This window comes from Pleurodeles waltl, chromosome 4_2, assembly GCF_031143425.1.
Source record: "Pleurodeles waltl isolate 20211129_DDA chromosome 4_2, aPleWal1.hap1.20221129, whole genome shotgun sequence".
Classification (NCBI taxonomy): Eukaryota; Metazoa; Chordata; class Amphibia; order Caudata; family Salamandridae; genus Pleurodeles; species Pleurodeles waltl.
Window position 1 is genome coordinate 160,322,868 of NC_090443.1, and position 24,556 is coordinate 160,347,423.

At 41.1% G+C, this 24,556-nt stretch overlaps 1 protein-coding gene across 2 annotated transcripts in view; it reads left to right on the forward strand.

Moving 5' to 3' along the window:
• Positions 1-24,556, forward strand: part of NCKAP1L (NCK associated protein 1 like) — a 1,641,522-nt gene that overhangs the window by 314,890 nt on the left and 1,302,076 nt on the right. For both annotated transcript variants that reach the window (XM_069231027.1, XM_069231028.1), the window contains exons 9-10: positions 4,199-4,355; positions 12,052-12,108. In XM_069231027.1, the coding sequence (XP_069087128.1) occupies positions 4,199-4,355; positions 12,052-12,108 (214 nt within the window). The remainder of the gene's footprint in view (positions 1-4,198; positions 4,356-12,051; positions 12,109-24,556) is intronic.

The window sequence follows — 24,556 nt, forward strand, 5'->3', positions numbered from 1 at the left end:
TGATAGCGGATCACAAACCATTACTTAAAGTTTTAGGACCAAATGGTACCAAGAATTGTTCAAGGCATCTAGCAGGGTTAGTAGTCAAAATGCAAGAGTGGGATAGCAGTATTGAATTTGTTCCTGGTTTGAAAATCAAAGTGGTAGACTTTTTGTCAAGGTTGCCTGATAAAACTGTAGATAAAGAGGATTTGTACATGGAGGAAGTTGTAGCAGACATGGAAGATGTGGTGGACAACTTGCAGGGAACTGTTTCTAGTAAAGAGTGGACAAAAGCAATGAATGATGATGAGGTGGTAAGGATAATCAAAGGGGAAAAGCAGAGGTAGAATACGTTTCCTGTTGCAGTGAAACCATCTCATATATTGATGGAGGAATTGTTTTTGCATGGGGACACAATCATTGTAACAGGTGAAAGGTTTGCCCCACAGAATGCAGTAAGAAACAAATTGATGGGCTTGGCTCATGACAGTCACATTGGGCAGACACTTACTACAAAGAGCATGAAGGAGAATATTTGGTGGTCCAGGATGGACAGTGATACCAAGCAGTGGGTAGAAAGATGTGTGGAGTGCACAAATGCTGAAAAAACACCGAGTTGGATCAGGCATTAGTGGAGAAACCCAGTATATGTTGGAAGCAAATGCAGTGGGGGAGAAGATTAGTCTTGATTTTATAGAACCATTTGATTTTATGCCTGAGTAGGATAGGTATGCCGCTGTTCTAGTTGATGCAAAATCGAGATGGTTTGAAGTGGTGTTTACGAAGAGCGTAAACACTAAATCCACTATTGCTATGCTGGAAGGGATTTTTAGGAGAGAAGGTATTCCTTCTAGGCTGGTCACTGACAATGGTACACAACTCACGTCTCACAAGATGAAAATGTTTTTGAAAGGTGTGAGGGTGAAGCATTCTTGCACATCCCTGTATAATCCTCAAGTCAGGTGGAAAAGCTGAACAGAATGATTAAATTAACTATGGAATTAGCAAGCAAGGCAGGAATAATTGTGAAGGCTGCATTAAAGGATGTGTTATGGGCTTGTTGCACTACACTCAACACTACTACGGGGAAAACTCCTTTTGAGATGATGAGTGTTAGGGAACCAGGAACCAAGCTATGTACTTCATGGCTGTGCAGAGGATGTTATGAGAAGGAGGTGAGAGATGTGAGATATGTAGATTGTGGAAAGACCATAAACCTAATTAGTGTCAGAGATTGGGTGAAGGTTAAATCTGTAGGAGTCACAGGAGGTTTACTGAAGGTCAGTGGTCCCTGTAAGGTAAAGTTTGTGGGACGAAAATTGGGTAAGATTGGAAAATTATCAGATGTGGAATTTGGAAAGAGTGGCACTATTCTAGAAAGAAGGAGCACGTCAACTAGAGATGGACCAGGGTTGTGGGTCCTGTTCAGGATACATGATAATGGTGACTTTAAATCTAATGTCAATACTACTGGGGTAAGGGAAGGTATCGGAGAAGCTTCTGCATCTAGGAATGCCACAGCATATACACATTTTCAGAATGATATTACCGTAAGGTGAGGTACTAAGGCTTCCTTCCTGGACATATTAAATAACTCCACACTATTCAATCAGGCCCATAAGACTGAGACGATCTGTGATCAGTTTATGAATAAAGCAGATTACCTAACATAACCTATCTAGCTTTATTCTACCTAGGTAACTGGAAGATGCTATCATGAGAGGAATGTTATTGTACAGTCCTAAGGATGAGTAATCTTCTGTTAGCCTTGGATGTCTTGAAGCTGTAGGCATCAATGACTTATTTTAAACCACACCTGCCTAACACTGTCAAATTATTTGACAAAATTAAATGATCAACTCGCTATGAGACACTCACCTGGCCTGTGGAACCCCAAAAAGTGTTTTGCATCATCTGCACTCTTGTGTGAGACACTGAACACTATGCAGATCCCCGTGTTTCATGGCAAGTCTAACAGTGATACTAGTTGTGGACTGTAATAGCTCCTACCAATTGATGTCGCAAGGTCTGGTCAAATGACTGGTACCTCTCCAGCCCTTCACCTTTTGACATAGAGGACAGGAGAAAAGGGTTAACAATAGTCCCCACTACTGGCATTATTGGCAGTTGGCCAGACTGCTAAAGATCCAAAGGATAAACAAAGGCTGATCTCATTGATATGTCCTAGTTGTGAGGTCATCCATTACATAAGTGATCTTCATAGGATTTTTCTACATTCGCTTTATTTGTAGCATGGACAACTTGTATGGTAAATGTTTATGTATGCGAAAGAACATATTACCATTTGTAACATAACCCTAAACCTGGATTTATGGCAACTGCATCTAGATGGAAGCTTTGTGCACCTACAGCTGCTCTCCGATTTGAAAGACCGGCTAAAGTATACATCTGCTCTTCTAAAACTGTGCATTCAGTTTTCTTCTTTACTCCCTTATTGGGACTTAGTAAAGGACCAGGTGGCGATTACAACCGTAGGCAGTTATTGTTTTTTCGTGGAAAGCCCTTAAATGTTAAATTCTAATGAAAAGGCACCACTTTTTATCCCAACAAATGAGTATTTTCTGGATCTTGATAAAGCCAGCCAGGAGCTTTGGGCAGCTTTGGGAGCTGCCAAGGAAATGCCAACTCAACTACTAGTTTGTGATTTGTCTCCTGCGTTTGGGGAATTAATGTACTCAAGTCAAAAGTCAACAATGAAGCCTTTTTGTGGGAGGACTAATAACTAATCACTACAGCCAAATGTAGCACAGGACAGACGAGTTTAACAGCTTCCTAAAACAAACCAGTGCCCTTTCCCAATGAGTTTGGGGTAATGTTGTATTATAGTAAACAAGTGAGTAAGCTGGTGGGCACACAAACAGAAGTAGTCATTTTGAGGCTTGAAATTCAGCAGATCAGTCGGCATGTTGCGCTATACCATGCCACTTTAAATTTGTATAATGTTGGAACTGTCTTAATCAAAAACATAAGAGCTGCTTCAGTGAAGGGTCTGTGCAGTGGTGCTAGAACAATTTTCAGAGTGAGGATGCTACCATCAATAGTACATCAGAGAAGTCATAGGTATTGTGAAAAATCCAATGATTACACAAAGAACAAGAATAACAAATGAGCTAAACCCTTTCTGCTCCAGAGTGGTAAGGGGTGTAGCATGTGTCTGGTAGTGCATTTTGTAACACATTGTTGCAAACATATTACTAAAGCCTGGTGTATTCGCCATTGTCATTTACAGACAGCACATTTTCCATTGCAATGGCCACTAAATTTACACAGACATACAGTTTTAATGATACAACTATACAGCACACAAGTGGTAATGTGTTGACATGGGGTTTCAGTGAATATGTATCTTTTGTGCCTCACCAAGTACAGTGTCTTGATTTGTTTTGATCCTATTAAAATATTTCTGTCCATCACACTTCAGAATAAAAAATCTGTCTCATCTGTACTTTCCTTGCTGTTGATATATTTTGAAATACTTGTACAGTTCATTTACAGGAATTAACATTTTATTGTATTAGAAAAATATGACATCCTACTAGATTTCCTTTGAAACTCCCTGTAGGCTAGTAAGACTGTCACATAATTCCCTTTCCAAATCCTTTGCAAAGGAAAACACCTATATCCCTTTGAACCAATAACCAGAAATCTGTCAAAAAACATAGCCTGACATTTGACTCCTGACTTTGAAGTCATTTCGAATGCAACATGATCAAAGTAAAAAAATGTAAAGGCATCTTTATTTCTCATTCACTTTCTAAAGCTCCAGTGTAGTTACTTTGGGGTTGCTGCATTACACACTACACTACTACTTCCAGCGCCTATGGTTCTCTGTCAAGGTTTTTGAAGACAGTATCTACCTTCCCTCTGAGCTTTTTAGAAATTGGTGAACTATGCTTTCTAGTACTCCTGATTTGGGCTTCCTCATCATGGCCTAGTGCCTGGAAGTATTTGTGAGCAGGAGCTTGGACTGAGGTAAGGGGTAGTTATAATCAGATGAAGAGGCAGTGGAGCCAGAGAGACAAGTTTGTTTGGGGATTCTTAAACCTGTAGCCACTCTCTCATTCTGACTGTCTTGCCAGTCAGTTCCCTACATTAAGATTGAGAGTGCACAACTATGATATGTTATTTGGAATAGCTGCTATGAAAAACAAAATATTATATGAACCTTTTCTTTACTGTTTTTCTCTCCGCATAGTTGGATTCTTGCTGACCCATGGGACCCTGAATACAAATCCGCAGTGTCTGGATCTATGGAAGCTGGCACTTCAAGGTTCACTGTGCATCATGCTCATTCGAGATGAAATTCTCCACATTCATAAAGTCATAGAGGACTTTTTCGGCAGCATGAAAGGGTAAAGACTTTAAATTTAAGCCACATCCTTGAAAGTTAGATGACTGAGTAGGTCTGCCTCTTGAAACATTAGGGGGCATATTTAAAAGCCCCTAGCGCCACCGGAGCATCACTTTTCATGACGCTGCGGTGGCGCTATGCCTTGCAACATATTTAAAAGGTGGAGGTAAGTCACTTTTTATGGCTTCACGCCAGCTGGTAAATATAGCCCCTTCACATGCAGCATTTTGCGTGGAAGGGGCATGGAATGGGTGTTGCTGTGGACGTGCCACAGCAACACGCGTTGCATTTTGACGCTGCCCCAGATTTACAAGTTTTTGTAAACCTGAGGCAGTACCAAAATCTAACGCCACCCCAGGGGTGGCATTACAGTGGCACAACGAGAAGAAATGCTTTAATTCTCTTTGGTTTTGCTCTTTCTATGTGTGCTGTGTGAGCATCTTTTAATTTTTAAGAATCAAATGTTTTTAACTGTTTGGGGGACATTTTAACTTTTAAGAGTCTTCTGGCTTTTCTCATTCTAGGGGGAATTTCGTTTTAATTTCGTTTTAATACATAAAGGGATTGGGATTAATCAAATTTTTCACCTCTTGTGGATTTACAAGTATTGGGGGCATATTCCTGTTTCTGTGTCTGTGTTTTTGGGACTTTTGTTGATTCCCTGCTTTTTAGCAACCTTGGGACCCGTGTTCAGTGGTTCCCGGTTGCTTACTCTTTTTTCGTTTTTTTTCTTCTCCCCACTTCCTGGTTGGGACGAATCAGACCGCCATTTTGGGTCAGCAGTCTAGTCGTTTTCCTTAGGCTTTTCAGCCTCGTTTGGCTCCCCGGCTCATTTAATGCCGGAAGGATGCCGGACGCGCCGCTGGCGCGCCGAAGGCGCGCTAAAGGCAAGCCCGTCTGCGCCCGTCCGCGCCCGTCCGCGCCCAGAGCCCAGAAATGCTGTTCCTTTTACCACAGACAGGTTAGTTTATTCTCCCCTGCAGCTCCACGCACTTAGAGGGGCACAACCTGGACTACCTCCTTTAGTATCCCCTGGGTCCTCTGCCTCTTCTTTCTGCCCGACCTGCCCCAGCACCTGTAAGGCTGTCTCACCCCCCGCTTCTCTCCCATTCGTAACCTGTAAATTTCTGCTCCTTAACTGTCAGTCTTTACCAGCTCATTCCCTTCACATATATACCCTCATAGAAGATCTGTCCCCTGACGCCCTGTTCCTCACCGAAACCTGGTTGGGCAATGACTCAGCAGCAGATATCTGCAATTCTTTACCCTCCACCTACTCTATGGTGCATGTAGATCGTCTCCATGGAAGAGGTGGCGGCTTAGCTATTATCTACAAAAATAACCTTCGGTGTACCACCCTCCCCTCTGATATCCCGGAGTGTGAAAGCTTAATTTTCTCCCTCCACCTCTCCCCTACCTTTACTTTCTCAGGTTTGCTTCTCTACCGACCCCCAGGACCTTGCACCTGTTTTTTAGATTCCCTGCCGGAAGTTGTAGCGAGTCTTATCTGTAAATCCCCTAACTTTACTATCCTTGGGGATTTCAACATCCATCTTGATAATGGAAATTGTCCACACGCAAGGTCTCTACTTGCGTCTCTCTCTGCGCTTGATTTAAATCAACACGTAATAGGACCTACCCATACCAAAGGCCATACACTGGACCTTTTATTCAGTAATCTCCCTATCCTCACCACTCTGCCATCCCAGCCTCTAACCTGGACGGATCATTGCCTTCTATCTTTCTTTTTCCCCTGCAATGTTACTCCAGTTGTGCAGTCTACCCCCCCAACTTTTGGTCGCATTTGGTCAAAACTGGCCCTTGTGGAGTGGCGGGCTGCTCTCCAGACTTCCTTGGGGGCCAGCACCCCCTCCATTTCTGCAGATTCATTTAATAAATGGATTTCCTCCTCTTTGGATAGTATTCTGCCCATCAAATTGAGATCTAACAAGCCCCCCCATAAGGCCAAACCCTGGTTTTCACCTTGTCTGCTAGAACTAAAAAAAATGTGCAAAAGGCTAGAAAGAGCTTGGAGAAAGAATTACAGTCCCATTGATAGAGAAATATATAGGCAATCCTTCAGACTCTACCATCAAAACATCAAAGCCGCCCAGTCCTCCTACTATGGATTAAGAATAGAAAGCTCCTCCTGCTCACAAAAGGAAATTTTTCAGATTTTTAAGGAATTAACTATAACCCCTATGCCCTCTCCTCTCACAGAACCCTCCACTGAATATAGTAATCTTTTGGCATCTCATTTTAATGACAAAGTCATTAAGATATACTCTGGGTTCCCTTCTCCTCCTCCCCCAGCTACAGTAGAGCACCAAATGATGGATCCCTCCCTCTCCGGAACCACATTAACTGTCTTCACACCTCTTACTGATACTGTTGCCACTAAACTTCTTCTTCAGATTAAATCGGGCTCCCCCCTGGACCCCGCTCCTCCTCCCATCCTCTCGCGAGTTTCAGATATTGTTGTACCTCCCCTCACAGAAATACTGAATCGTTCCCTATCGTTAGTCTTCTTCCCCCTCTTTTTAAGCATGCCATTATTAAGCCTCTGTTAAAAAAACCGAAACTGGACCCATCTCTGCTGGAGAATTATAGACCCATTGCTCTTCTCCCTATTTCAACAAAAATTTTGGAGAAACACGTTAATCACCAATTAACCAGCTACTTAGAGACCCATGAACTCCTCCACCCCACCCAAATGGGTTTTAGAGCCCATCATAGCACGGAGTCAGCCCTCCTTGCAGTGACTGAGTCAGCCAGGCAGCTTTTGGACCAAGGGTCCCATGTGGCCATGATTCTGCTTGATCTCAGCACTGCTTTTGATACAGTGGACCACAACCTTCTCTGCCGCAGGCTCTCAGAATTGGGGATAGGAGGCCTGGCATTGTCCTGGCTGTCCGCTTTTGTCAAAGGCAGATCTTTTCAAGTCCTGGATCGAGCCTACTTCTCTGACATTTTTCCTTTGACTTGTGGAGTTCCCCAGGGCTCTTCTTTGAGCCCAACTCTTTTTAATGTCTATTTATCCCCGCTGGCTAAGGTGATCGCTCCCTACAATTTGTCTTTGGTCACCTACGCCGACGATACTCAACTTGTGGTGTCCCTATCCAGCTCCGGGGACTCGTCGGCAGCTAACCTCTCGTGCTGTATGAAAGACATTGGAGCTTGGATGGTCCAGTCTAAGCTCAAATTCAATGACAGAAAGTCAGAAGTCATTGTACTAGGCAATTCCCCCCCAGCTCTTTCGCTTCCGCTGTACTCTGAGGCTTTCAATAATCTTCCTCCCCCTAAGGACCAGGTAAAAAGCCTTGGTTTCTGGGTGGATTCTCGTCTGACCATGGATTATCAAGCAAAAAGAGTTTCCTCTATATGCTTTGGCATCTTAAGAGTTCTTAGGAAAATCTCGATTCTTCTTCCCCCTATGGCCAGAAGAATCCTCGTTCAAACTCTTATCCTCTCCCGGTTGGATTATGGGAACTCACTTTTTCTCAGCGCCCCGGTTTATGTTATAAAAAGGCTACAAACAGTCCAGAACGCAGCCGCCCGGCTTCTTGTCAATCTTCTTAGACATGTATCCGCTAAACCTGCTCTTTCCTCGCTTCATTGGCTCCCCTTCAAGCAACGTACCTATTTTAAGGCCCTATGCATTGTTCATAGAGCTCTTCAACATAAGGGCCCAATGTTCTTTAGAAAGCGGCTATGTCCTTATGTTCCTTCTCGAAGTCTGAGGTCCTCCTCCTCTCGTCTTGTGACCATCTTGAGGTCTAAGAGAGCTTGGGGGGCCAACTCCTTCCTTACCAAGGCCGCCCGTCTTTGGAATGATCTTCCTTCCGATCTACGTCAGGAACATTCAGAACTACTTTTTAGGAAAAAACTCAAGACTATTCTTTTCTGTAGGTAGCGCTCTCAACTCTCCTAGTGACAGTACCGGTCAGGTTAGGTTAGCGCTGGGATGCCTTCGGGTCACTACGCGCTTTATAAATTCTTAAACTAAACTAAACTAAACTAAACTGCTGCATTTTGCAGCACACATAGAAAGAGCAAATCACCATTTAAGATTGGTTTTGTTCCTTCCTGTGCAAAAGCAATATCCCCCTCAATGCAGCCATCCTTGCACTATTGAGCAGGGGTGGCTGCATTGGCGCACAGCAGCAAATTTAGTGCCGGTGCATGGGGAAACACAGGGGTGCGCCATATTCAATTAAATATGGCGCATCCCTGCATTGTGAAAATGACGGTGCACAATGATGGCAAATTTGGCGCAGAGCTGTGCACCATCATTTTCCATTACATTGGGCCCTAGATCTCAACCATGAAGATGCCAGTCTACATTAACAATGGTCTCCACCTGTTTTGGCGGGATATGTGAGGTAGCTGTTCTATCTAATTCCAGTAGGCGGATAAACCCATCTCCCCCAAAAAATAATTGCTGTGACTACCAATTTTATACTTAATTGTCAAACTCCAAATTAGAACCTGTTACTTTAAGTTGATGTGAATATTTTACGTTATTTCTGATGGCATTGCTATAAAGTTGGATTGTTTTGCACGCTACCTAGCACACTAACTATGAGTCTTCCCCTTATGCCAGAGTATCAAAGATTAAAAAATGTAAGCTAATTGAAAACGCATCTGAACTGTAGATCATTGCCTAGTAGGCTGTGTTGTTAAGCATTATTTTATTACCCCAGAAGTAGATAGAATTGATACCTTGGGGCAAACTGTAATGCCCTCTTCCAAGAATACCCACTGATGAGGGATGTGAAATTCTATGCACCAAATGCAACATGAACATTGAATATTACATGTTCACCAGTTGAACTAACTGGTGAACATGTAATACCAAACATTATGCTTCTCTCTAGCAGATCAAGAACATAGACATAAATTAATCAAAATTTTAGAGGTAGCAAAAGTGACATCTTCCTCCAATAACTGCTACTGAATTCACTGAACTGACTCTGTTCTCTACCAATCACCCATCAAATGTCTCCTATTTGATGCTGAGGGGCTAAAGGAAAAGCAAAGAGTGAAAACTACATGAAATTGTCATAGCATTTGGAGTCATAATCATTGTTTGTGCTGGTCATTCCCTTTATGACTCCTCTAAAACTAACGGTATAAGCTGCTGATTATCAATACCCCAACCTGATGTCCATGCAGAGAAATCACAAATCTGAACAGTTCTTATACACAATTTCTAATAACAAACAAATATGCCAAAAGCCCCAGTTACAGCTGTAAGAAAACCAGAATTTATGGTATCCGGAAAGAAAGGAGAGGAAATGTTTTGGCTAAGTTCTTGGGTACTTTTGCTGTCCTACAGGAGCTCACAGAATTTATAAAAAGCTCAAAAGATTATCTCTCCCGTATAGGTTAAATCACTGTAAAATAACCAAATACCCTTCAATGGAAAAAGTAAGAAAGAAAGGTCGGGCTGCAGGTATGGAGACTTAAGGAGCTCCAAATTCTCCCTTTATCTGTCTTGACTGGACCGTCTACTGAAGCGTTACCGATATAAAAGGTGGAGCTCTTGTATTTACTTCTTCATTGGTACTGATGATGAGTAGCGAAAGAGACACTTAATTTTGTCAATTGCTGACTGGAGCCCAAGATGCATCTTATTAATTGGCCAATAATATTCTGTTTAAAATAGTATAGGTGATCAGCGAGAAAGGGGCAGTCATTTATAAAGATGTTGAGAGACTGGGACCACAACAAAATGGATCAGTTTCAGTGGATAGTCAAGTAAGGAAATAATGACACCCGGTGAGCAAAAATAGTTAATCAAAATACTTCTTAGTTTTCAAAGACAAGATGGCAGCCAGATGTTAGTTTTTTCTTCGAACAACTCACACTAGTGTGAGCGTGTCAGACCTTATCAAGTAAACTTACAAATGAGACGCATGTAGGCCAATGGACCTTTTGACTGCGCTTCAAGTTGTTCCCACCATATAACCCCGTATCAATACAAATCAATAGCAATTAGCAACCAATGACATCAGTTATCAATAAGAGTCAGTAATTTACACATACCATGACCTTCTAGTCATGAATAACCACACCTTTAGGTAAAAGTTGGCATGTTTATTTCCCTATATTAACAATGCTAATGCCACGTAACTCAGTCTCAAATGATAAACATACAAAAACAATACTGGCTGACCAAAGCAGCGAAAGAATCACAATCTAATCAAAGCTTGAACTACTACACGTTCTAAGGTTACAGTACAAATTAATAATATGGATAACTGCACAAAAGATATTGCATACATTTAGATTCAACAAAGAAAATACATCAATTGTTATTACATATAGCGAACTTCATCAGTGAGAACCCTAACTAACATCAGATTAGAATAGCATGTTTGGGCTTCATGCAAAACAATACTGTCACAAACATTTGGAAAACATCTAACTATGGCTCTATCAAAATAGCAGTTGGTACCTAGATACAAAAGCAAATAGACATAGCAATCAGTAACATCGTCTTATACCTTGCCTCAGTATGGTTCAGCAAGCTTCAACAGTCTTCGTCAACGGCCATCAGTTTGGTCAGCAAGATATCAGGAGTCAGCCTTAGAGTTCACAAAACAATGTCTCTTCATGCACTTCAGAAAAGAGTAACTAATGCTCAGGAAAAAGGGGAGAATGGCCTCCCTAGACAGTTTGAAAGAATAGAGCTGATGGCAAAGTGGAAAATGGAAAAATGGAAAAATTGAAAAATAGGGGTCCTCCTCTCTGTGGAGTCCAGCTAAGTTAGATTTCCTAGAACTACTTCCCACATCCTTATTAGTCAAAGAATCGCATGTTTACATTTAGTCCAATTAAACTAAAATCCTTAATCTAAAGTTTTACTGTTACATGGTTCACATGTTGATGATTGGCTCCTCTACTCCTGTTCTTGCCATTCGGCTTGTCAGGTATTAATACTGTTGCAAATTATACTCCAGTCGGTGCATCCATTGTCTTCTCCTGGGAAGGTCAGTCTTACGCATAATACAATATACATTGTGAGACTATGAGAACTAACTTCAGCTATGAGCACATGGTCAGTACAGTGGAAAATCACAATTTAATTCTCTAAGCAGCCATTTTATAAAACATGTAAGAATATACAGCTTGACATGAGGCCATGCCACTAGGCCCAAGACCTCGCTAAGTTAAGGCCTGTGATTAATAAAGCTTATACATAATACATAACTCTTAATATGACAGATTACTACATTAATCGAACATAAGATCACCATTTCATATTATTAAGCACAATTTGTGAACATTGGCAGCCACTCATGTGGGTGCACCTTCAAATGCGTGCATCATTGTTCTCTAAGTCAATACATTTTCTGTGCAGATTTAAAACTCAAAATACATGAAAATTAATTAATAAGGTTCAGTGTTAACACTAGCACCAGCTGACCTTGCTCGTTACTGAAACCAGATACCTACTAAAAACGATGACAAAGGTATGTACTGGATTCTTCAGTTAAATTGTTTATTAAGAAAACAAAGGGAAATATATTTCTTAAATGAACAACAAGTGGGATGTGTCTGTCACTCCCATATGTCATCCAAACCACAGCTATTATGATGTTTCTCGTACCTCAGTGCTACCTAGATTTCGACAGGCAAAGCAAAAACGTCCATATGCTAGTAACTATTGTGTGCTTTCTCTCTCTGTTTAGTTATGGGAAACGAATCAACGATATCAAAGAATGCAAGGAGCATGCAATGACTAACAGGTAATGGGAAGTCTTGTTACATTGTTCATTGTGGTTGTGAAATTAAAAGCAATACATGTTAAACTTGTAAAGAGTAGTGAAAGTAATGAGGCACCAAATACGGTGCTTTCTATTTCACCTGCCATTATTTCGGTTATTATTCCTGTCCTTTGTTATGTATTTTAGGCTCAGCATACCCTTGCCAAGCATCCTTTATGCTACCTAATAGTGCGCTTGCTTTTTTGGTATTTGGCTGGATTAACCATTAAGTAAACTAAGCATGTGCTTAGGGCATCAAGGGAAGGGGACACCACAAATGTTCCATTGCTGGATTTCCCATGGATCATATGGTGCAAAACTGCAAATGGTGGAGCTGACCCAGGTTCCATAAAAAGGGGATCCCTCAATAAATGAAAAAAGTACATTCATATATGTACAATAATCAAAATGAAATGATAATAAATTAGTAATAATAGAGGTTAATAATATACATTCATTTTGAGAATACAATAAAATTAGTATCTGGTAACTGCTACATGGTGGGAACTTAAAACGTGCAGATCAGTATGGCTCATTAGCTGACCAACTGTGCACTTTGTGAGGAGAATCTGAAAGATATGAAACATCTATAAAGGAAATGCTACCAGATGTTAATTACAAGGCACCTCAAAATCGCAAATGTATGAAGAAGTAGCTACCCAATGACAGGGATCCTGCACCAGACATATATATGAATGACAGAGATACATTTTGTACCACCACCTTTTACACAATTGGTGACAAACTTGAAACTGAGATGAGAAGCAAAGGAGAGATATACAAAGAAACAACAGAGAGATTTTCTTTTCTACGTGATGTGCCACATAATGTCACTTCATCATCCACTGAAATTGAAAGGTATTCTCAGTGTTGTCAAAAGCTGATTGATGCTTATCCAGAGGACTTGAACACTAATTTCTCAGCCGAGCTTCAGCAGTTTACACACATGTGTGTCATACGTTCAGTGCAACAGAAATTGTAAAAACAAGATCCGGTCTTGCTGAACTTTATAAAATAATTGTAGAAGATAATATCAAGTGTGCCTTTCCAAATGTAGACGTTTGCTTTCATTTATTTTTAACATTAATGGTCACAGATTGCTCAGCTGAGCATTCATTTTCTCAGTTGAAGAATATTAAAAGTCCCACAGAACAACTATGCAACAAGGCAGGCTGGATACCTTATCTCTACTAAGTATAGAAGCAGATATGTTACGAAAGATTAGTTTTGAGGATCTGCTCAAAGGCTTTGCAATTAAGAAAAGTAGGAAAAAACTTTTCAAATATAAATAACATAGAAGTATACAAAAATTAACATTATTTTCCATCTTACTGTAAGATTGTGTTTCATTTAAAAAATAACATTTTATTTTACGGTTTAATATTGTTCATAGTTTGAATTAGATATATATGGGGTCACCAAAATCTTTTAAGTGCTTAGGACCTCTAAAGTTCTTAATTTGGCCATGGGTACACTGAAAGTAATTTGGGCATTATTTCCAACATCTCAAGTATCAGACACACACAGTGCTTAGGAAGTTTACATTTTCAATAGAAGTGTGGTTTATAATATTCGACGGAATCCTTGAGACCTTCTCTGCTCTTTTTATAAGGTACCTGGGGCATGCAATCAAGTATCTAAAAACAAGGTCCCGCAGAGCTAATGGGTCGAGAAATTTTACAAGTGAAAGCTTGTCACCATTCATTGGTAATTGATTGCTGTATGTGCTTGTGTTGATGGGTGATTGGGGGACTGTGATAATGAGTCAATGGTTTGATGGATGAGTGAGTGCATGTGTAAATGAATCCTTGAATAGGCGAGCAAATGGATGGATGGCTGCATAGGTGAGTGCATAATTGGGTGAATGAATGATTAAATGGATGGATACAGAATTGCAGATAGGTTCAACAAAGCTCGTAGACTAAGAACTCATATGACTGTTTTGGTACAGTTCTAAACGTGTTAAGAATTACAAATATAATAGTAGTGGAACGGTTCCAGCAGAGGTAGGACCATCAAATTATAAAGAATTACTTCTTCGACCATTTTCCTCGTCCCAGTCTTGTCGCATTATGCCCTACATCCAAGAGGCAAACAACCTAATAAGTATAATTAGGGAGAAATGAAAATATCAAACATTACATACTAGACTATAACTTCTCTTCACTTTTTATTAACTAAGCTCTTTCCATTACCTATATACCCTAATTTCCTTCTCTCAGACATTATGATTTGATTTCTGTCTCATAATGGAGATGATACCCATATTTTAGAGAGAGGTGCGTCATTCCACAAGGTAAGGATTCTCATGTACTACTTTTTACTCATGTTTGGATCAGTTTTGCTTAATGAGCGGTTACTTGAGGAACTGAGATTTTTTTTGTCCTACTGCTCGTGACTTATCTGGGACAGATTGTTTTGACCCACTTGCAGTCTCACTACACGGGAACTACGTACTAGGCAATTGGATATAAGCAGAAGCCATTACTCTGGCATGGTTGTTCATCATAACAGAAGGGAAAAAATTTAGGGAAAAGTGACACAGTCTCCATGTGGAGGCTGTTCTTCTGCAGAATTGGAAGAGCGAAAGAAAGCATAATTTCTGTCTACCAGGCTGGTTTACATTCAATGATGCTGGATGCAGTACCTGCATCGCTCAATGAGCCTTGAGCAAAAAATTTGTTTTTAAATCCTGATTTGGATGAAGATTGGAATACCCTTCAAATGAGTTAATATGTGCAAGGTGATGAATTATTGTGAGTCTCCAAGCATATAAACAAAGAGATCAGAGTTTCTTTCCCTGGCCTTGAGCCTGGTAATTCCACATTATCCAGTATGCCATTGTTCTGCTTTCCTGCTCTTATCTCATAACTGAGCTTACAGAACCTCTCTGGAATGCACTTATGAGTTTAAAGAAGACATTTATTATTATTATTGCTTCACCACGAGGTTCCTGAGAGACGAAACTAGTATGTTGGAAGCATACGTTCAAAAGTAGTTGCAGCAATGAAAGCAAAATGTATCAAAGTACTTCTCAGTTGCAATGTACACAGCAAATACATGTGATTATATTATAACTTCAAAGCAAAGCATGAAAGTCAAAATTACATCACCGTAGGGCCTATAACTCAGCTTCATCTTTCTGGGACCTGCAAGTTGATGACTCCGGTTCAACTGCGAGAAAGAGATTTTCTTCCCAAACGGGAGACAGGCAACTGACGTCTCCGTTCCTGTTTGAAGTCAAGCAGATTCAATCTAACCCTGCTGTAGTCCAGAGTCATCCTTAAAAGCGAACTCAGTGTGAGAACTGAAGAAACTTGGAGAGTGGCCAATTCTCCCGAGCCTCACTCGTTCTGAGTCTGGATTGAGAGGTAAACACAAAATCTACGTGCTCTTATCAGCTAAGGTCTGGTGTGAAAAACACAGCTCGGTCTATCATGTGGAAAAACACAGCTTGGAAAAACACAGCTCATCTGCAATGTCTCAACTGCAATTTCTAACCTCACGTTAAAGCCAATAGGCAGGTAACCTAAATACCAAATGTAATGTTTAATGCCATGTCAAAGCCAATAGGCAGCTAAACTGAACACAACATGTAATGGCTAATGCCATGTCAAAGCCAATAGGCAGCTAAACTGAACACAACATGTCATGTGCTACTGGTGAACATTGAGCAACTACAGTAATATGCGCAGTGGTGAAACACAAAGTCATTGGTCAAACACAATTATTATCATCACAGCCATCCACTTCATCGCTAACATCAGAAGAAGCATCACTACTTGAACCACAGGATAAGGACTTTGAGAACACATTGAAATGCTCAGAAGCAGCTTTTAATTGCTCATGCCAAACTGGGACACATTCATCATATAATGCCCATACTCTGCCAAAGACTTCTTATCCTTGTTTGATTGTAATCAAGAAGGGACTGACCCCCCATCCATTCTGGGGAACAGTGAGATAATAGTTCAAGTTCTATTTTTTGTGTGGTCTTCTGCAATATCTTCTGGTGATTCAGTAGTTATTCATAGACGTCTGTTGAGAAAACACATGAACTTTGGATGCTGGACAAATAGCACTGATCCATAATTTACCAATTCTGAGTTCCAAATTATTCGGCCTTCAGTTAAATTACTTAAAACAAAAGACTATTAAAAAAGAAAATTCCCCAACATTTCTGAGTCCCATCTTCCAAAAATATCTAGAACCTCATTGTCCCTTTCATAGATGGACCTGAGGCCGGGGGTTGTGCATGGTGAAAAATTCCAGGCCAGCATAAACAGCAGCATCAGTCCCCAAAGGCATGATATGCTGATATAAAAGTAGAATAAATGATTAGGAAATATTTGTCACTTTGAAAGCACCTCCTTCTCTTCAGCCTATGTGTCAACCAATTCCTTTTTCACAATCAGAAATCAACAGACAAGCTCTTCACTGAGTGCAGTCACTACTTGACCCAGCAATCGAAGGCATGTTGGAGTCAATTCTAGCCTCGTTTAAATTCCAAAACCAGATGGGACATTTTCATCCAGTAGTAAACCAAAAAGAAAGGAATCATTCTGTAGTTGCAGAACTCAGTGACACATCTTCTGTCTAGAGGTTTGTTTAAATGATGCTACATCCACAAGTCTCTTATTTCTGCATGCTTACTCTTTCTCTGAGGCAGTATTTGTTTGTTTCACAATAGAAGATACACTTTTCATGCCTTTTTTCAATATCCTATTAGAAGAGAAGAGATCATTTGGACAATTAAGTGGCCATGGTGTATGTGAATAGTCAAGGATATGAAATGTCCAGCTTTGATCAGGTACTTATTCTCTTTGTTTCCGGGATGAAGGTCATTTTATATTCCTGAAGGCAGCATATTTCCCAGGAAGAGAGGATGTATGGGCAGACAAGCTCAGTTGGAATATTCCCACTTCAGTCTCTTGTCATCTGAGTTTAGAAAGTTTTTCTATTGGCCCTTGTCCAATTTGGTCTTCTGTGGTTGGACGCTGTTGTCTCCTCAAGCAAATCTCTTCTTCCTCAGTTGTTGCCCAGAGACCAGGGACCACATATAAAAAGCCCTTGCACTGTCATTGCTTCATGCAAGGCAGGATGAGGCAACCCAAGGGCGTCATTGAGATTTAGTAAGCCACGCAAAGACACCTTGCGTGGTTCTGCATGGTTTGGTAAATTGGAAATAATTAAAGCAGTGCAAGGCTCTACCTTGCTCTGCTCTGGGAAGATTTTTCATAGATGAAGTGTGGGTTTTCCCACCCATGGATTTAGGTACGTTCTCAGATTTACTAATAGTAAACCTGGAAATGCATCAAAATGCTACACCTTCCCATATTTATTTCTCCTAGTCTTTTCCTCTTTCTAAATGTGCTGCATTCTACACCACACATAAACAGAGGAAAAAGCCTCCAAGGACTGTTATTGTGCAGGAAGGTGTCACTTCCTGCACAAAAACAATCCTGTTTGTATCACAGGCACTCTTGCATGACGGTGCAAGGGTGCCTGCATTGGTGCCGGGCTGCACTCAGTGCACCAGCACAGTGAGAGGGTAGGAATGCAACATATTTTAGTAAATATGGCACATTCCTACCCCTTCCCAGTCATGCAACGCAGCTCAGCAGGTTGTCTTACTGCATTGAATACCTTGTTAGTAAATCTTCCCCCTGGTGCCCAGGAGTTAGGGTGTGGATGCCCTCTTTCTGTTTTGGCCACAAGGTCTTCATGCAGCCAATAGGTCTTCTTTGTGCAGTTTTCCCATTCCGCTCCTGTCAAGCGTACTGGAGAAAGATTCAGAGTGAGTGATAGACACCCAGCTGGCTTCCTCCGGGCCCTGTCATCCTTGATTCCCAGTTCTAAATCATATGGCAGTGGAAACCCATTTACACCATCCTCTACACTCATCTCCCCTTGCGTTTCTATCCCTCCTTCAACAAAGTCTGTTCTGTCTTTGCCTCATGACATAGAAGTTGAGAGGGCTATTTTTTGTTCACACTTTGTAGCATGTTTGTACTGGGAGAATTTGGGGTGGATGTGAGGGAAAGGGATTAGTTTCTAGAGTCTATGATTCTTTTCAAATTCTAGAATTTTTGATAGGTTCCTAAAAGTATGACTCCCTCTACCTTACCAGTGCAGTAGGTATCTATCAGTAACTTCCATGAAGCAGTCGATGGGCTGTCATGTGTAATCTCATTAACATTTAGATTAGTTAAGAGATTTTGACATATGAAAGCTTTTTGTTCCTAACCCTCTGTCATCTTGGGACTTCCCTACGGTTTTGTGAGGTATTCAGGTTCCTCCATCTTTATAAACAGCTTCTCTTTCTTAGCTATCTGCTAAAGTTGTGTTCATAGTTGCAAGAACTTCTGCTAAAAGACTAGGAGAACTAGGCACTCTGGATATTACTTATCCTTACCTCCAGTTATTTATTGATAGTGTAGTTCTACACTCAGGGCTGAATTTGTCCCTTAAAATTCCATTACATGTCTGTATTTCCCAGGATAAACTTTTGTCTGTTTTTGAAACAGATTCTAGAGATTCTTCTCTGTTGTCCATAAATGACAGAAGGGTGTTATTCATCTATGGCTGAATATCATCATTGTTAAGATTCTTTGCCTATTTCTTTTGGTCCTGTTAATGAAGGAAAGCAACTTGCCACTGCAACGTGAAGTAGGGAAGTTTGTCAGGCCATATCTAAAGCTTATTCTTCCTTGAGAGAAGTTATTTCAGGAAACGCCCAGGGTTGTTTTCCCATATGTGACTGCTTTCTGGGTGGAAGCAAGTGAAATTTAATTAGAAGAACTTTGCAGGGCAGCCACTTGGGCTAGACCTCATACATTTGTTTCTCACTGAAGTTCATACTTAGGAAATAATGACAATATTATTTTGGTACTGAAGTACTAAGCACTGTATCCCAGTGAGATGCTGTAATAAAATGTCTGTGTTTGTTGCAGTATTATGAGTTCCTGCTATTTATTCTTGGTCACTTCAGTCAATGTAACACTGTACACCCCTATGCACTAAGGACTGTGACAAGGTAGACTGGGACTCAGGATAAGGAAGAGTACCAGTAAGTAGTGAGAATATTCTCATGGTTATGACATAGCAGGCATCAACAGTGTATGACAATGGTGTGTTCAGTCTGTACCATCACACTAGAGTTGCCTTCCATGCAGATTTTTACTGGACTGTCCATATAGAATGATTTTGTCCACTGGGACTTCAAACAAGCTTTCGATTGAAAACAAATCCATATATAAGGAACTGTTAGAAATTGGGCTTCTGGTTGGCAGAGGTATGCACCCTGTCTAAGCAAGAACCACAATCCTAGTCACGGTAAGTCAGACACACGCCATAAATTAACCTGTGCTCACTCTCTGGTAGCTTGGCACACAATAGGCAGGTTTAACTTAGGAGACAATGTGTAAAGTATTTGTGCAACACTTAAAACAGTATAACAGTGAAAACACTACACAAAGAATAATCCACACGAGTTAGAAAAATAGATCTTAATTTAATGAACAAAACAAAATGGTCAAAACAAGACCAAAACAACAAAAAATCAATCTGTAGAAGTCGAGCTATGAATATCTGCAGTTGTGGTGCTTTGAATCTTAAAGCACCAACTGGGGCAATCTGGTCATGCTAGTCGAGGGTAAATCCAAAGTTCAGGCTGACTGCAGTGGAGCACGGGAAGGCTACCAGGACCACTACCTTGGGTGGAGGGTTGCGGCTATGTCAAGAATCCGATGCGAGGAGCTCAGGAGGCAATGTGAATGCGATGAGTCAGTTCTGATCTGCACAGTCAGGGGATGCTTGTTCATCGAGCTGCGCAGTCGTTGATCCTCGAGCAGTGGAATGGTGTCAAACCCTTTGCAATGATTGTGTTGTGTACCTCAAGTCACTAACTGGTGATGCGAAGGTGATGTGCGGGGGCTGATGGTGATGAGTCGATGTAGGAGGCTGGCCTGGTTTGTAGTGGGTACCTAAGGTACTTACACCTCATACCAGGTCCAGTTATCCCTTATTAGTGATACATAGGCAGTTTTCTAGCAGCTTAGTGGGCTAGAGGTAGCTGTAGCAGAGCAGCTTAGGCTGAAGTAGGAAAGACGCAAAGCTCCAGCAAGTACCACTATAGGTACACAGTACTTATTCACAATAAAAGACAATATGCAGTGTTACCAAAAATAAAGATACTTTATTTTAAAGACACAAGGCCACAAATATCTTAGAGGCAATACATATAGAGGCAATAATATAATAGGTAAGTATTATATACAATATATACACTAGTAACCAAAATCAGGTAAGTAAACAGACATAGAATAGTGCGAACAGTAGAAAATACAACAGATTGCAATGGGCCTAGGGGCAACACAACCTAAATTCTAAAATAAAGGAATGTGAATCACGGATTCCCCCCTAGGTAAGTGTAGTGTGTAGAGGGGTGCTTGGAGTGTACCCCACCCCAGAGCCCAGGAAAGCAGGAGTAAAGTACAGCAAGTTTCCTCAGGACACACTACAATTCGTGATAAGATATTTTGCAAGAGCCAAGCAAGACTGCAAGCAACAAACAATGGATTCCTGGACCTGAAGACCTGTGGAGAAAGGAGACCGAATCCAGAAGTTGAAGAAGAGTCCAGGAAGGACAGGAGCCCCTGCCAACCCAGAAGATGGTGCAAAAGTGGATTCTCCGGTAAGAAGAACAGTACAGAAGAGCACCAAAGAAGATGGCTGCTGGTTCCTGCTTGGTGCAGGTTATGTCCCACGTCGAGTTGTTGGATGCAGACTGTTTGCATCACTGGATTCCACCAACAATCCTTGGTTCAAGCAAGTACGCGGTTTGCGTCAAAAAGGAGCTGCCTGGACCCAGGAGGGACCTGGGGGTTTCAACTTGGACTGAGAAGACAGAGTGGGCTCTCAGCACTTCAGGGAGCCCTCAGAAGACCAGGCAGCACCCACGAGAGTCCCAGAACACAGGGACATAGAAGTTGCAAAGTGTGGTCGTCACAGCTCTGCACTGAAAGGTCCCACGCCGCCGGAGAACAACTCAGGGAGCTGTGCATCACAGGATGGAGTGCTGAGGACCTGGGCTACGCTGTGCACGAAGGATTCTTGGAAGAAGTGCACAGGAGCCCAAAGAGCTGCAGAAGACGAGTCTTACAAGCAAGTGAAAAATGTGAAAAATGTCAATCAGGGGTAAGCCAATTTTACCCTAAAGGTGGAGCACAGGCACATTACTTCTGGTTAACATGGTTAAGAAATGCATAGGCCTAAATCCAGAAAAACAGACAGGTCAAAAATGAGGTCAAAGCAGGCAAAAGGTGGCCATTTACTTTCCTGACCATAACGTATCATAATACAAACTAATAATACAATTAGTATTCAAACATGGGACCTGCAGGTTACATGCAGTGATCTACTACAGGTACATTCCTTCTGTAAAACGTTTTATGAATATTCAAATTTGTGACCAGTAAATTACACACATATCTCTGTAGCAAGTACATTACCCATAGACCAATTGATATATCATGCCAGTATTGTTTAGTTCATTTCGCAGGAATACTCAAAGCTCTGCAAGCCAGCAATTTCAGGGAGAGAGCCGAGTCAAAGTTGTTCCAGGATTCTAGCTTGGTTCTAAGAGCCAAAGTACTATCCAAGCAATTACACGATAAACACAAACGTCATGTAAAAATTATAATAAAGACTCTGTAAGCCTAAAAAAAATGACTTCGTTAGCATCTGTGTTTCATGTTGGCACATTAGATTATATGACTTCATTAAGTAAAATGTAGTCACAGGAATTGTTCTAACCCTGAACTTAGAACCATAGCTCTATTTACTAACAACATTGCCATGAGTGAACCACGAAATATGTTTTCTAGTGGCCAGTAAATGTGGCCAATTATGTTGTTATATGTGAAGCAACCTAACTGCCTAATGAACGGTCTATGAGTGAGGTTTTTGGATACAGCACATCCTAAACTGTCAGGGTTCTCTAAAATTGGTGACAAAAGCAAAATACGAAAGTGTGAAATAAAACGGCTAGTCTAAGATCACATAATTTGGTAGACGAAGCTGGGATCTGAATCGAAGTTTTCTTGTTATCGATTGCACAAGCTAGCCTCTGGATCGATAGTTCCTTCAATTTCTTACTTAACAACAATGAACAATGCTTTCTGTTCAGCCCAAAAATGAGATAGGTTAGTACTCTAAGTTCAATAAATGCACGTAAATCAATCTGACACGTAAACAAATATAGAAATAACAATGTTCAGCAAAACGGAATGCGGTGCACGTTATTTTATATAATATTGCTAGCGTCCCTGTCTATAAAAACAGAACACTTTCAAGAGCTACTCAACATCTTAGCGATGACTATTGAAAAGATTAGAAAAACAAATCAACCCACAGTGAATGTTCTTGTGTCACAGGTCTTTATCACACCCACGGCGATGTATAGCAGCAGGCTATTGAAAGACGTTAATTTACATATTCTACAATAAATGCCTTATAGCAAAAGCACATACAAATCACAAGGCATGCCTCCTGCAAAGATTAAAAAGAGAAGGGTGGAAATGTGTTTTATCGCTAAAGCACACAGTGTTGGGGGAAGGCTGTCTAGGTGCTGCATCGGAGGGCCTAGCCAGCTCTGGCAGTTATCTGCATTTTTCTTAGCCCTATGAAGTACCAATACTTCAAAGCACATTCATGCAGGGGCATCTTCAGTAATTTTTGGGCCCCGGGGTTTTCCAAGGTATCACCCATAATCAGATAGTTAAGTCCTCTTGAAGTCAAAATTACAGGGACATGCAAAATTAGATACAAGTTTAAGCTGACTGTAATATGCCAGCTAAAGAACGCCAAATGACAGCTGGAACAAACATTGTAAGCATTGTAAGTAATTTCTTGTTCACTTGGAACTTGGTTTTTCAGGTTTTGAGTACCAGAAACAAAACAGGATGTTTAGTTGCAAAAAAAAAAACTATTGTGGGTTTATCAAAAGGTACAGTGAGCATTGAGCCCACCCTCTGCTTACTACTGGTTGGCTTTATTGAGACTCACATTTGCTTGCTTCTTATTCGATGACTTCCCTCCCCTTCTATCTGTCACTGCCCTGTAGCATGCCTGTTTTCTACCCTTTTGATTGGATAGCTGCTCAAGTTTAAGGAATTACTCTTTCGTGTTTTTTTAGCACATCATGAGAGTGCATGTGTGTTCTGGATTTCTGCCTCGTGTGTTGCTTCCCTCCCGCAAGCACCCTCTCCACCACACACACACCATGTTGATCTCTCCCTTTTGCCTGTTCTCTCTCTTTGTGTGTTTCCTCCGTGTTCCATGTTACCTTCTCTCTTTCTCATGTGCTGCATTGTCCCTAATCGCACCTCCAAGATTTATGTTTATTTTACCCTCCCTTAACAATGATTTCCCCAGACACACCCCTTGTTGCTATACTACATCTGGTGGGCATTTTCATTTTCCTCTTTGGTGTCTGTTGCACTTTCTGGGATGGTCTGACAGCTGCCATTTGCTGCTGGGCGCTCTGCTACTTCAAAAGCACTTTTGGACACTCAGCATTTTTTATTTACTGATCTAAGTGCCATCCACAATCTTGGAAGGGTCAGTAAAAACAGGAAACTGGCACCCACATCATTTTGTTGGCACCAGTGTGTGGTGTATGTGTGTGCCTATGCTGCGCAGCAACAGTAAACAGCATTAGCAAGACCAATAGGTACAAAGGCCAAAGGTTTTTTAATTTGCAACAACTTGTCATGAAGAGTAGGAGTTTTCTATTTTCGTAAGCCAAATATACGCACGAAACTCATGATAAGCCTGCTCAGCTTTAAAACTGAAAAATTATTTGGTTTTCATTTAGGGCATTTTACTGCTCAAATCGATTTACCAGGACCCCTATGAAAAGTGGGGGCCATAGGCAATTGCCCACTTTATTCATTCCTTAAAATATCTATGCATTCATGTACCTTTAATTACCTTCAGCTGATGGTGTGACAGACGAAAGAGAATGCTTGAATCTGAAGTCCACAGTGATGCTCAAGTTTTTTTTTTTTAGAGGAGGGAATTACGCGGAATGGGCTACAGGGCAAACCTGGCAGTATATGGGCAATGCCACAAGGCAAGGCAATGGAGGCAGAAGAGAGAAGCCACTTCAAAAATCCTTTCCTTTTGGATTTAGGGTTCCCAGAGGACCTTAAGCTGACCCAGAGCCCGGTATTGGTTTGAACCAGAATCAAATCTTTAGGGCCCCACCGACATCTGGCCTGTAGCAGGTGACTCCCTAATCCACTTTATCAGTAGAAATGCTTGATCAGCACACATACCTTCTAAGTATTGGAAAGTGGATTATTAGTAAGGGCAGGTAGGTACCTACACCTAGTAATAGGCAACCATCTCCCATAAGGTCCAGTCA